The 15,751-nt window shown below is 32.0% G+C and overlaps 1 protein-coding gene across 7 annotated transcripts in view; it reads right to left on the reverse strand.

Moving 5' to 3' along the window:
- Positions 1-15,751, reverse strand: part of LOC111424643 (protein tyrosine kinase 2 Fak) — a 109,881-nt gene that overhangs the window by 34,633 nt on the left and 59,497 nt on the right. For 3 of the 7 annotated variants that reach the window (XM_071197690.1, XM_071197691.1, XM_023058260.2), the window contains exon 2: positions 9,411-9,624. The exons of 3 other annotated variants lie outside the window; for them this stretch is intronic. In XM_071197690.1, coding sequence (XP_071053791.1) covers positions 9,411-9,624 — 214 coding nt within the window. Of the gene's footprint in view, positions 1-9,410; positions 9,881-15,751 lie in introns of all 7 variants that reach the window. One more of the 7 variants, XM_023058256.2, reaches the window with a different exon arrangement.

Consider the following 15,751-nt stretch of genomic DNA (forward strand, 5'->3'; position numbering starts at 1 on the left):
GAAAAATTTCAAGGTTTAAAGATAGTTATTATCGACATAGTAGGCATAACAACATCTAAAACAAATTGTTAACTTAAAATTATTATTTCTCAAAGATTTAATTAGTTCTACAGTGTCCTCTATAAAGTTAAAATTGCAGCAACGTTTTTGAAGCTTTTGACCTAAAATATTTTGAAGATGTTCGCTACTTACTATATTGATTGTTGATATAACATTAAGAAGTAAGTCTGCGCCCCACGTGACTTTGGTTTAACGAGTCAAAAGATTTAGTAAGAGTAGTAGTGTTTAGTAGAGTTAACGAGTAGTAAGATTTAGACAACTTTAGTTAATAAAGCTGCGCGCCATAATATTATGACCAGTTTCAGGTTGATACGATGTTAATCACCGAGCCTTGGCCGCAAGCAACCTCGCCTTAATTACTGAAAAGATCTACTACTTATGAGTGGTAAACCCGAGGCCGCTCGTAGCCGAGGTGGTACATTATGACCAGTTTCAGGTTGATATATTAAATACCAAGTCTCGGTCGCAAGCGACATCGGCTTAACTACTCAAAAGATCTACAACTGTTGTAATTATTTATGCTCAGAGAGCAAGAACCTTTTTATGTTATATTAATTTATTGAAATATTTTGTTTTATAATATTGTACATAACAACTGTAACTAACATTATATTATTCACATCAACCATCTTGATAAACTAAATTCAACATCCTTCCTCGATTACAACCGTATGGATTATAAGTAACGATTACAGTCAATTAAAACATTTTGGTTCTATGTTTAATAAATAAATTTCTTGGTAGAGGTTTTGTTAGGATGTCTGCGACATTTTCAGCAGTAAATACATTGCATGTTAATAGTTTTATTATTTATTAATTCTTTAAAAAAATAATTTCTGATATCAATATGTTTAGACCTCTGCGAATTTTTAAATCAATTTGCCATAAAAATTGTGCTTTTGTTGTCGCAGTACATAATTCCATTTGTTTGTACATCAAAATCCTCTAATATTCCTTTTAAATTCATTATTTCTTGTGCTGTTACGGCAGTAGCCATGAATTCGGATTCGGCAGTTGATAAAGCTACACATTTGTTTTCCTGAAAACCAATGCACTAAATTATTTCCATAAAATAAGAGTCCGCCACTGATACTCTTTCTATCTGATTTATCAGATGCCCAATCAAAATCAGTATAAACAATCAAGCTATTGCTTGTTTATTATAATTAAGGCCTAAATCCTTGGTTCCTTTTAAATATCGAAGAATTCTCTTCGCTGCTTTCCATGTTTGGTTCGTTGCCCTGTTTAAATATCTGCTAAGAAAAGACACTGAAGATCACTGCAAGGTACATCAAACTTCGTATAAGTTCTCTATAAGGAACATTTTTAATTTCGGCGTTATCTTCAATTACATTAAAATTCGTTTCCATCGGCTTTGCAACTGGGTTCGAATCCTTCAAGCCAAATGTTTTGAGAATTTTATCTACCATATTTGTTTGATTTATATTTAAACTTTTATCTGTCTGCACTATATTCATTCCAAAAAATGTTTTCACATTTCCTAAATCTTTAGCATTAAATTCTAATTTAAATTTATTTACCATTTCTTCTATATTTATATCTTCTCCAATTATCAATAAATCATCAACATAAACTAAGAGCCATATTTCCTTATCAAAATATAAACAACAATCATAAAAACCTCACTTTTGAGTATTCCGTTCAGGAAAGCTGTGGCTATATCCAATTGCCTGATATTCCATACTTTGCTTATTGCATGAGCCAACATTACTCTTATTGTACTTGTTCTTGCCACTGGGGCATATATAGATTTATAAATATCTTTTTCTTTTTGTTGAAATCCTCTGGCCACTAATCTTGCTTTATTTGTGCCATCTTCTTTTGTTTTGAATATCCATTTTGTTTCTATAGCTTCCTTTCCTTCAGGTACGTTGGTTTCTTCCCATGTTTTTAGTTGTTCTAGTGAATTTAATTCCTTTTCTAGTGCTTCTTTCCATTTTTGTTCTTTTACAGCCTCTTGAAATGTTTCAGGATCTTCAGTGTTTACATTTAAACAATAAATATTGTATAATTCATAATCTGAAAAATGTTTAGGTATTTTAACTTGTCGACCAGATTTAGTGTGTTTATCTTCTGTAACGTTCCCTTCTATATCTTCTTCTCTGTCGTCTGTCGTAGTTTCATTATCTTCATATTCAGTCAGATTTTCTTCACTTTTCCTTTTTATTGTATGTACTTTTCCCTTGTAACATCTAATTCTTCAATTTGTTCATTGAGTCTTCTTAAAATCCACCAAGTTTTCATCAAATATCACATCTCTGGCATTAATTATTTCATTTGTTCGGAAATTCCATAATCTGTAACCACCATTACAATATCCTATCATTATATAAGGATTTACACGTTTATTTAATTTATTTCCTTTATTTCTACAAGAATTTTTAAAAAAATTAGTCGTAATATCTCCTCCATTATCGCATCTTATTCTTTTGGTTTTTAATCCATGTTGCGTTTTAATTAATTTTATAAAATCAATTACATTCTGTACAGCTTCTCGCTTACTCTTTAATAAATGTAATACAGCGAAATGAGAATAATCATCAATTAGTACTTGAAAATATTTATAATCTTCACTTGTTGACGGTTGTACAGGCCCTGATATGTCCTTGTGTATTAATTCTCAAATTTGTCGAGTTTCTTTATTGAATCTCGCGAATGCTTTTCTTGTCGATTTTCCTTCTATTCATATTCTGCATCTTTCTTCAATTACTGGTAAATTGAGGAACTTTAACCCAATTTTATTTAGATGTCCTAATCTTCTATGCCACACATCTTCATTTTGTATTATATTACAACACATTTCTGGTAGAGCCTTTTTAAATTTTAATTCTAATATAAATAACCCTTTTAATGTCTTACATTCAATTTCGAATCCATTTGAATATAACTTTATAAAATTTCTTGTAAACGTTAGGTACTTTTATTCCTTTTTTAATTAGTTGTGAAACTGATAGCAAGTTATGTTTTAATCCTTCTACTATTAATGCATTAATTGTAATTTGTCTTTGTTTATAATATGCATTTATAGTTGCTTTCTTCTTTGCCAACATATAATTACCATTTGCTACTTGTATTTTTACAAAGGTTTTCAAATTTTCAACGTCTGTTGTATAGGACAACATTTCCTCTTACAATAAATGTTGAGTTACCCCGGAATCGAGTATGAAATAGTTTCTTACATTTTCTTCTATAAACATATTCAATGCAATAAAGGTGATATTATTTGTATGTACTTCATTTGCAGTTTCGCCATTATATCCTCTTCCTCGTCCACGATACTTATTGAATTGTGCTCGTTGTTTACATTCATTACTTTTATGTCCACTTTTACCACACGAATAACATGAAAAAGGAAATGCTTTGAAAGTTACTTCTTCAATATTTCTTGATTCATCTTTACTTTTCTGTTTTAATTCCTCATCTAACAGTCTTGATTTTACAAAATCCATACTGATTTCTGTATTTAATGTTTTTATAGCTGTAATAACTTGATCATAATCTTCGTTTAATGACAGTAATAAATGATAAATCTTATCAGATTCGTCAATTTTTGTTCCTATACTTTCCAATTCTCTAATATTACTATCAAATCTTAAGAAATAATCTTCCAGTTTTTCTTGTTTCTTTAATTTTAATGTCAATAACTTTTTCTTTGAAAAACATCTTCTAAAGATTTCAACATTTCCTTTGCTGTTTTTAATTCCTTTATTAAATCTAAGTGTCGATCTGTTATGCACTGAATTAGTATAGATTTCGCACGAGCATCTTTAATTTTTAATTCAGATTTTTCTGATCATCTTTTATATTTTCTATATATTTCTCTAAAGTATTTTCCAATACTCTTTCTTCAAGTAATGCTACTAGAGGAAATTTCCAGTTATTAAAGTTTTCAGAATTTAGTTGTGGTAGGTTTTGTATATTTTGACTAATTTTTATTTTATATCTTCTTAACACTTTCTTTATTTAATTGTTTACTTCTCTGAGCTCTGGGCCCATAACCTATTGTAATTATTTATGCTCAGAGAGCGAGAACCTTTTTATCCTTTTTATGTTATATTAATTTATTGAAATATTTTGTTTTATAATATTATACATAATAACTGTAACTAACATTATATTATTATCATCAACTATCTTGATAAATTAAATTCAACAACAACTGTATCTGGTAAAGTCAAGGTCACTTGCGGCCGAGGCGCTACATACAATAGAACATAATATGAACAGGTTCAGGTTGATATAATGTTAATCTCAGTTTAATTAGCCAAAAGATTTACAACTTTATAACTTTACCTAAGTTTTTAGCAGACATTGTATATATTTGTATAAATTTGATAATCCTTTAAAATGATTATAATCGTCATTAATGCGATTTAAAAAAAAATTAAATTTCTCTTCTTTTAGAAAGCAAGAATCTATAAATAATGTAAAAAACATTTTAATGAAAGGATTAGTGTAGCTGTTAATTCCATTCTTACAGGTTTCACGTTCACTTTGGCATTTATATCGAAATATGATACACAATAAGTGGGTTGTGTTCAATTATTCCTACGGATTTCAAGTTTTAACCCACATCATTAAAATTTATTAAGAGTTAAATTAATTGAATACTTTAAAGTATCGATTGAAAATAATTTAGCTTTAATTGCGGTCTTGCAAAAAGTTATTATAACGTATTTGCTACAAAGAAAAGTCCTTGACTTTCACAGTTGTGCATCTGCAAGAGGTTGAAGGAAAAAGAAAAATAAATTGCAAACTCATCGACATAAACCGCTTCTTGTTGGCGTTACATAACAACTTTCGCGATTTTTTTTCCTTCAGTGCACGGTGTTCTTTTTCTGCCAGTTATTGACCGTGAACTCATTCGTCAAGTCAACTTCAACGGTTATGGCTCTCTTACGTACTTACTCTCGTCTTAAGTACCTCGTGTAAATATGACCTTGATACACAATCTCTAAGTTTGTGTGGTTAAAATGTGTGTTAGATAAACAATATTATCGTTTTTTTTGTGTGATTGTTTGAAGTGGTTAATAACATTCATTTGCGATTATCTAATATTAAAAAATGTTTATATCATAATATTAATGAGTTTAGACAAATCTCTTCTCATTCAATATTCTTCTTAGTGAAGGAGCGTTATGAACTAGTGATGGAACGGATAGTGATTTTGCGAAAAGCCAAATACCGGATATTGCCACATTATTGCGATATTTTAATAAAAATGAAATTAATAAGACAGCTGATAAGATATGTTAACTTATTTGGATCCAAGATACGAAATGAACATTTTGGATGCTGATTTAACTAACGAAGCAACTCTAAAAAGAGGATACTTTATAATTTTATATATAATATATAATTTTGCAAGTTATCGATGAAAATTGCAACATCGAAAATTTTATCAAAATTTCAAATATTGTTTTTCAAAACGGGTTAGTTCATTGGAAAGAGGACACTTTTATTAACACTTTGGGCAATATTCATACTCATATTCCAAGAACTGGATTTTATACGAATTTTTAAAACTTAATCAGCGAAAAAATTGTCGATCATTTCAAAATTTATTTCTCAAAAACTAAAAGTGATTTTTGAAAACGGCTTGTTGCATTAAAAAGAGGATACTTTAATTCATAATTAGTGATATTTCCAGAAGGATCCTTCAAGAAATTGATTTTATAGCGAATTTTGCAAGTTATCGATGAAAATTGCATAATCGAAAATTTTATCAAAACTTCAAACATTGTTTTCTCAAAAACTAACAGCTTTTTTTCAAAACGGGTTGGTTCGTTGGAAAGAGTTTTCTTAACACTTTGGGAAATATTCATACTCATATTTCAAGAAATCGATTTTATACGAATTAGTAAAATTTAATTGGCGAAATTTATTTCTCAAAAACTAAAAGCGATTTTTGACAACAGCTTTTTGCATTAAAAAGAGGGCACTATAAAAGATCCTTGAAGAAATTAATTTTATAGCGAATTTTTCTAGTTATCGATGAAAATTGCAACATCAAAAATTTAATCAAAACTTCAAATATTGTTTTCTCAAAAACTAAAAGTTATTTTTCAAAACGGGTTGGTTCATTGGAAAGAGAACACTTTTATTAACACTTTGGGAAATATTCATACTCATATTCCAAGAACTGGATTTTATACGAATTTTTAAAACTTAATCGGGGAAAATTGAAAAATTCGAAAAAATTGTCGATCATTTCAAAAATTTATTTTTCAAGAACTGAAAGTGATTTTTCAAAACGGCTTGTTGCATTAAAAAGAGGATATCTTAATTAATAATCGAAAGTGATAACAGCGACAGTTGTGTTAATAATGAATGTGATGATGAATTACAAGCGAAGAGAAGAAAACTAGACGCAACTGCAACAAGAGATTTTATTTATCGTATTGGGATTGTTGCAATGAGGTTGCTAATGACAAACCTAATATAAATAAAGTTATATTCAATGAAAAAAGTCCTATTGGGGTTGAACTTGATTATTATCTCCTAAACACCTAAAAGAGATGCTAATTCCTATGTATTAGTATGGTGGAGTACTAACAGGTTTTTAATAAACGGCCAAAGCCGGATATTTGGTGACTATCCGGTCCACCACTGTTATGAACGTTTTGCTTCCAACGATAAGAAGAAATTGTTCATCCCTGTTTTGTGACAATCAAGGAACGCCACACTCCAACAGGGCATTGGAAATACACCTTCGAATGGTTCCTTGCTTTTGATAACCCCTTAATGTGGGCTTGCCACTCTAATGTTGTGCAAAAAGGAAGTTTGGAGAATATGACACAGCATCTAATGAGAACTTTCAAGCTTTATCTGTTACTTAGCTGTGTACCCAATTTTGGTTCAGTCTATAGTGTGTAACTTATGCAAAACACGACAGTGGACTAATATTAAAAGAAAAGTATAAAATGTTAGGGTCTCACCTCCAACCTAGCCTGGAAACCTGAGCAACTATAATAAACACATCTATACAACTGCTCAGTATTAATAAGCTCAGCGAAAAGCTAGAGTCATAAATTAATAGGCAAACAACAAAGGACATGCCAGTAACTAGCTCGATATGAATCATTAATGACCTCGCAGAAAATCTTGCAATCGGCACTAAAAATTTCGAAATGATAAACTTGACATCTCTTGGTTCCAGTGCAAACTCGAAGAAATACTATAGCGCAAAAGTAAAAAAGATGGGTCGCGCTGGGCAACAAATGCTACAATGAGTGGCGCAAACAACCCTCTAGTCATAACATGTATAGAAAAACAAAGTTAATAATTTACAAAACCTTTATGTCACTAACCGTGGTTATGCACAGTGCGGAGATTTGGACAATCAGCAGGTGAGATGATCTTCTGTTCATTTACGAAAGGAAAATCCACCATACGATCTGATGAAAAAACACCAAGAACCAGATGTCATGACAAGAATTAAGGTCATGTGATTGCAGTAGGCCACAAATGTGTATGCTAAACTACATAGAAGGCAGAAACGAGGAGGGCTTACACTTCGTAATTGCACTATTTAAATGCCTTATCAAAACACTAACCAATTTTTTTGCTATTAAGTGTAATATTTCTTTAATATTCTTGCTAATTTCTATAATTTCCTTTAATTCCTTTGTAATATAATCTTACTGTCAGGCAAGTATACATTGCATATAGTAATATTAAAGGTACTACTAAACGAACTGCAACCGCTTGTATGTTACTTTATAAATTGATAGAAACAGCCTTCATGGATTCATTAACTAGAATAGCAACACCACAACTAGCTCTTAGAATTTTTGGAAAATCTTTCCAATAACTAGAGTATCCTTTGATGGAATAGGGCTGCCCAGTATGAAGATGGGTTTCTTGCAAGAAAATACATACGGGGATAAGGCTATTACAGTTCCACTGAATTATGTTTGCCATTGATAAGAAAATAATTAATAAGATAATACAGGACAATAGAAAACGATTATTTAGTAAGTTGAAGCTTCCGAAGAAGAACCCTCTTTTGAACAGTCTGAGAGGTCAATGTCAGGTGTTAAACCACATGTTCTAACCTTTTTGATCAAACGTTTCAAGCGACCTTGCAATACATTAGTTTTCACCGATCGGATAATCATAATTAGCAAATCATGTAGGGATACCAGATCTTGACAGTAATTATTGACAATACTAGCAATATCCTGTTTACCCTTACAGTTCCTTATGAATTGACAAAAATTATCATAGGAAATGAACATATCATCTCTAAATAAATCTTTGAATTCCAAAAACATCTCATTGTCATCAGTTAACTTATCATTTATGACTCTAGATACTTCACCCGTAAATAAAACCGAACTAGTAGACGAAAATACTTTTCTTTTCCTGTCCTGAGGTTACTATATCCATTTTATGTACTACAACATTATCTTCAGATTATGTTGAGAAAAACGTAACCAAACCAAAGTACAGTGATTTAGGATTGGATCTATTTCAAGCTGAACAAAAGTTAATCTTTTAAAGTGTTTTTAAAATACACTCAGTAGATTCAATGTCAATTATGTTTGAAGATCAAAACGCGATGTGGCCAACTGTTTACAACATAAACAGGAATTTTCAGTAAGAGTGGGACGCTGTCGTAACACCAACTGTTTAATTTATTTTAAAGAATTCTTTGCTAAAAAATCACATTTGAATCTAATTTATAAGCAACACGCAAAACAGAGAAATTTAAATTCTTGCAAATGGAGATATAGAATTAAAATCGAGTAATTTAAATAAAAAATAATATGGCAAATTAAATTTGTATTAAAAGACAAAGAAAACGAGAAGAATTTCATAAGCTTAGAAATAAATTGTGATGGGGAAATGGAATCTTGGTGTTTGTAGATTATCTTAAAAGTCACAAGATTCTGCAATAACCCTTATATAAATGGAAAAACTTTACCTACGACATTTAGAATCATGTCGTGAACATTATTTTAAGTAATCAAGGTTTTCTTATGTGATGTTTATCATGATGGTATTAATAAAATAAAATTTTTGCAAATAAACAATTATTTTTGGATATCAATAAACAAATCGTTTAAAACTAATTGATACTATTCCCAAAAATAACGTTATTCTATATATCGATAACGATTCCAATTGAAAGTTGTTAAATGTAAGATCGTCACTACAATTCCGAGTATCAACTTGCTAAATTTCTATAAAGGATCCATATGAATTAAGTTTTATTGACGCCACTCAAGAATGTCGTATATGAGTAATTCCATTTAATACTAAGAAAAGAATTTCATTCTTTGAACGAAACTAATCTTTTTGCTAATAAATATTATATTAATTACCTTATTGATTTTGGTCTTGGTCTATGAAATTTCCAAGTATTACTTTGATTATGACACCCTCGATGAATCGTATCTTCAGTGTAAGCGGCACATAATAAACTTCTCGGTCTTATAGTTATACTTAACGATGGTTTCACTGGTTTTTCCTTTTCCTTTTTCCTCAAATTAATATATTGGGCGGTGTAAGTTGTTGGTCCGCTGACTAAATTATTAGCTTTTCGAATCAATTCCAACATTATTAAGCATTAATTTTTCACATTATCAATTAACACGTTCTATTAATTAACACAGAACAATCTTTTTAGAATTTTTAGAAAAGTCTTTATTTATAGTTTTAAAATCGGCTTTTCTTACATACCGCGTGCTATGCTACCACGATACTGTCGACACTTTAAAGGCAAGGCGCATCGGTTTACTGACTGACAGTAAAATTACTACTCGACACCGCAGGAGAATGCTGCCGTGGATATCTAAAAGGTGGGGAATATTACAATACAAGGAGTGGGACTTGACATATAATAATAATAATAAAGTCGCCTTTTTTTGTATTGTATAGATAATAATAAATTAATTTTATAAGATGTCTGGGAATAGATAATTTAATAAGATTATTATCGCGAGATAAAATTTATTTTAGATCAAATTATCGAGAAATCATAATTCTTGAATCAAAATTTTCTAATGAAATTGAGTGATGTACGATTTTTGTAGGAATTTGTGGATTTTGGCGCCAATTATAATGATATTAACAGAAATGGATTAAAAACCCTGCCACAATAAAAATTTTATGATTAACGATATATTTAATCTTTCATAATGCATTTATGTGTGAGATAAATTTTATAGGACATTTCAACAAACATTAAACCTCTTCTTCTGTCAATAACAGAAATGGATTTCAACTTATCTGCGTTCAAGTAACTGAAATTGAATTTACAGTCGATATATTTGCTTCAATAAGTTATTCATCGGATAAGTATTATCTAACAAATAAGATGTAAATAATTTCTTCACGTAAGTTCCCTATAAATTATTCACCAGATGGCGCTATCTGGAAGATATACTTAGCGATGGTGTAAAAATGAAACACGGTTAACGTCACTTATATTGAATTGAAATTGGGTTATTCAAATAAACATTCTTGTTGATATTGTGGAATTAAAGAAGGAAATACTGCAATTACGATACCAAATAATTTAGATTTTTATAGCTTATTTACAACGATTGGCAAGGACTATTTTGACTACAATATTTTCATTGCTATGATAATTACTAGCTAAGAGTATAACTTTGTTACTTCAGCATTGAATTCGTTAATTAAAATTTAGACGCTTCAAGTTTTATCCTTAATCAAATCTTTAAGTTATATTTCTGAATATCGTATCATAAGTGACCAATGAATTGCATGAGCAATAATGTCATGCAGAATGGCATGCATAGCCTATAAATTAACAATCTCCGTTAATTCACCGTCTCCATCAACAGGTATTGCAAGTTTAGTTCAGAACACCACAACAACATCTACATCCAATGTTACCAGAAAGAAGCTACTGGCCCAACAAGTTTAACGACGTTCGACCTTCACTTAATCATCCAAGCCAACATTCAATGCTGGGTTGGAACGACGATCCGACGTCTGTCTGTACGCGAAAATTTTACAAGGATCGCCATAACACAAGAAGCAAGTCTATCAATCGATCCATGGTGTAGAAGACATCTACGGCTATGATATTGTTTAGAAACAACAACATAATTCTGGACTTCGATGAGACGAACCATGCATAATCGACGAACGTTGACCTGTGATCTCCAAGAATTTCTTGAAGCAATGTAGGACTTGTCGTTATAGTTCGTAGACGATATACTTTTGTTCTTCGACAATCTTAAAGAGATAACGCTGCATAACTTCTACCAAGTATGTACCAGTGTGGGGCTCAAAATCAATAAAAACATAACAAAATAGATGATGAACCTCCTTTTTAGTGAAGAGATCAGCATCGAAGATAATGAGACAACAAATGGAGACTACATTGAAGAAATATGAAACTAGGAAAGTTTTCCTTTTATTTGGTGAACGGAGTAACTGCACCATCTCCTTCAACCGGTACAGCAAGCTTAGTTCAGAACGTCAGAACAACATCTACATCCAATGTTACCAGAAGGAAGGTACTGGCCCAACAAGTTTAATGACGTTCGACCTTCACTCAATCATCCAAGCCAACATTCAATGCTGGGGTTGGAACGACGATCCGACCTTTGTCTGTACGCGAAAATTTTGCAAGGATCGCCACAACACAAGAAGCAAGTCTATCACACGATCCACGGTGTAGAACACATCTACGGCTATGATGTTGTTTAGAAACAACAATATCATTCTGGACTTTGATGAGATGAACCATGCATAATCGAGGAACGTTGACGTGTGGTCCCCAAGAAATTCCTGAAGCAATGTAGAACTTGTCGTTATAGTTCGTAGACGATATACTTTAGTTCCTCGACAATCTTAAAGAGATAACGCTGCATAACCTCCACCAAGTATGTACCAGTGCGGGGCTCAAAATCAATAAAAACATAACAAAATAGATGATGAACCTCGTTTTTAGTGAAGAGATCAGCATCAAAGATAATGAGACAACAAATGGAGGCTACATTGAAGAAATATGAAACTAGGAAAGTTTTCCTTTTATTTGGTGAACGGAGTAACTGCACCATCTCCTTCAACCGGTACAGCAAGCTTAGTTCAGAACGCCACAACAACATCTACATCCAATGTTACCAGAAGGAAGGTACTGGCCCAACAAGTTTAACGACGTTCGACCTTCACTCAATCATGCCGAATGCGCGTTCGGAAGTTACCGTTACTGGAGTGCACAAAACCCTCGGGAACTCCATGAAAAGCGTCTGCATAGACGTGTTACTGTGTGGTGAGTGATAAACAGTGTCGGGATCATCGGCCCGTACTTTTTTGAAGAAGGAGGAGTGGCAGTGACTGTTCACTCGGATCGATATATTCAAATGCTTCAAACTTTTATGGCACCACTATTCAATGCGATACAGATTCAACAGGATGTGTGGCTTCAGCAGGACGGGGTCACTGCTCACACAAGCAGGAGATCTCTTCAAGAACTGAGACAGCTGTTTCCAGAACGCTTGATGTCTTTGCGCGAACATCCACTAGCCAGTACGATCCCCAGACCTTATTCCCTGTGATTTTTTTGTATGGGGGTTTCTTAAGACTGAAGTTTACAAACATCATCCGAGGACTCTGCCAGTCCTACGACAAACGATTCAAGAAGACATTGCTCGTATTCCTCAAGAAATGTTGATTAGAGTAATGGCGAACTTCCGAACTCGCATTCGGCAATGCATTGATAACGAAGAAAAACACTTGAGCAATATACTGTTCAAAAAGAGGAACTTGTAAAACATAATAACGTAACTTCCCATTCTGCAGATTCCATTCATGTTAATACAGTTTCGTTAATGTACCATCTGTTTTTTATTCAACTTTCAAATTAGGGAGGGAGTTTTGCCGCACCCTGTATATATTATTTTATGATAATAATATGTGGGAATATATAATTTTTTCTAACTTGCTGCGAGACTAACTGTTTTTGCTCAAGGTCACGGTATTTTGAAACAGTATTTTTATGTAGCGACCGTTCCTGAAGAGCGACACGATTATGAGCGGTATTCCCATCACTAATTTGTACGAGAAAATTCTGCGAGGATTGCCGCAACATCAGGAGCAAGTATATCTGATGGTCCACGATGTAGAAAATATCTACATCGGCTTCTAAACAATATCATAATTCTGTACTCTACTGTGATGAACATAATTGAGAAACGTTAACCTCTGGTCCCCAAGAAATACTTGAAGCAATGTAGAACCTGGTTTTACAGTTCGTGGACGATATAATTTTACGAACCCATCATACATAAATCCGATATTAAATTTCGTGCAAAATTTTTGACACCAAAGAACGTTAAACTATTTGTAAAGTTTAGCTATGATCATATCACAGTTTGAACTCACATTTTGCAATTGAAAAATTTTTGTTCTTTTCTTTGTAACGGGAGTGCATTTGGTGATTAAGATAAAAATTTCGCGTCTCATATTGCCTGCATACTGATTTAACCAAATGGTTAAAAAGAAAACAATGAGCCATGAAATTTGGTGTTCCTATGGTATGGTGTGAGCCTAAAGGTCAGTTTTTAGACTATTACTTCTTCCTCACAAATATTACAGGGCATTCTATCCAAACGTATCTTCATTGCAATTACCTATTGTTTATTGCAACGTGTAAACCACGGAAGCTGACCCAACGTCAAGTGCATCAGAAGGTGCTCAACATATAGAAGAGTACTGCCCTCAATCTCTTGACATTTCGGCTTAGCTTTTTTATCAAAAGCAACTGAACGGTTTGGTTCGCGATTTAAAACTTTCGAAAGTGCGAAACTGACACAACGGAACCTTTTAGCTCCAAGGACAAAAATTTCCTGTTTAAGATCAAGAGGTACTTAGTTTAACCCAGAGGACTGGCGATTTTTTTATTGACTCCAGTACAGCATATCCAAATAAAGCATTACCATTGATGCCTTTGGCTTCCACAGTAAACGTGAAAGAAACTTGTGAGACCATGGCTTTACTGCTAGAGGCAAGCAAATATAAGGATCATGAATGGCAACTTTACTGTGATTTAATAGTTGTACTCCTCACAGATTTACATAATGGATTCACCAGATATTGCTGCTTTTTATGCCTATGGAACAGCCGTTGCATTAAGAACCACTATACAGTCAAGAAATTTCCTATAAGAAAATCAAATGATGCTGGAAAAGAAAATGTAAAAAACACTCCATTGGTTAAGCCCGACTAAATCATTTTGCCTCCGTTTCATATCAAATTAGGTCTTATGAAGAACTTTGTAAAAGCTATGGATAAATCTTGGGATTATTTGAAAGAAAAGTTTCCCAAATTGAGTGAAGCAAAACTGAAAGAAAATTGTTGAAAGATCCACTCAACGAGACTTTAAATTTAACGTTCGAGTATTATTAATGCCACTGCAATGACTTTGATACATTGGTATCATCCGTATATGATCCCGAGTTTAATGCTTTTGGTGTTCTCTCAACTGATTTTTGTTTTTATCTGCATTGAGCTCCACGATTTCTTTTTTTGCTGACGAACCTATTCATCCTGTTATAGAAGATTAAGACCATCGACATTCATAAGACTCTCAGTTAATAATAATTAACTTCGTACAGATAATTATCTGTACGAATAACTTTGTACAAATTGTTATGCAACTTTTCAAAGTATTGCATGACGAGAAAACATTACGGTCTAGTCCATCAATTGTTTTATACATGTAAAGGTCAACGCAAATAGATAAAATAAAATACAGTAAAAATATAAAAGTGGAAGCTTCTCAATAAGTTGATTCACTTCTACTACTCAAAAAATGGAAGATAAAGCGTATCTCAGCTACCATTGAGGAGCACAGTTATATACTAGTAAGTAGTTTGAGACTACGTCATCCAACTGGGTCAAAAAACAGGGTGTAATGAGAATTATTTACGTGATATCACCACGATGGAAATGAAGCAATTCTTATGATATCTATCAATGCATATGATTTGCATTGATGGATATCATAAAAAGTACGTCATTGTGAATTAAATCAACATGATTGTTCTAACTCAACAAATTATTAAAGTTCAATAGTTAATATATTTGATATATTTTAGATTTAAATTTTTATAAGACAAATATAGATGGTAAAATAAATTACAAATGCAGTGTCAGATAAGCAGGTAGTTTGTATTCAAGAGTATAAAATATCCCGGAATGAATATTAAAATAAATGTGCTTTCAAGGACATGTATTTCCTTTGTATCAACACATAGTACATTTTTATAATATCCATCGAACACGGCTTGTCTCAACTAATTAATAAAAAAATAAACCATAATTATTTTTTAATTTATCGGCAAATATTAAAATTACGCTCCTCGTTATGATACTAAATAGTTATTTTTTTTCAACCCAAGTTTATTTCAGGTAAATATTCAAACTAATTTGCATTTTATCTACAATATGCAAATTAAAACCTAATGAGGTCAACTCAACCGAACATAATAAAAGAAAATGTCACTTTGTTTACGGCCAATTTAACCATTAACTTTAGGCATCCTTTTTTATTTATACAATTAAATTTAAATTGTAATTTTTAACAACAATTATTGTACTTTCTAAAAAAAGGAACTTTCACGCTTTTTAATCATTTAAAACGCAACAATTAAAGTTTGATGATTTTTGGAAATGGATTTTAGAGTAT

This window comes from Onthophagus taurus, chromosome 7 (genome assembly GCF_036711975.1).
Source record: "Onthophagus taurus isolate NC chromosome 7, IU_Otau_3.0, whole genome shotgun sequence".
Taxonomy (NCBI): Eukaryota; Metazoa; Arthropoda; class Insecta; order Coleoptera; family Scarabaeidae; genus Onthophagus; species Onthophagus taurus.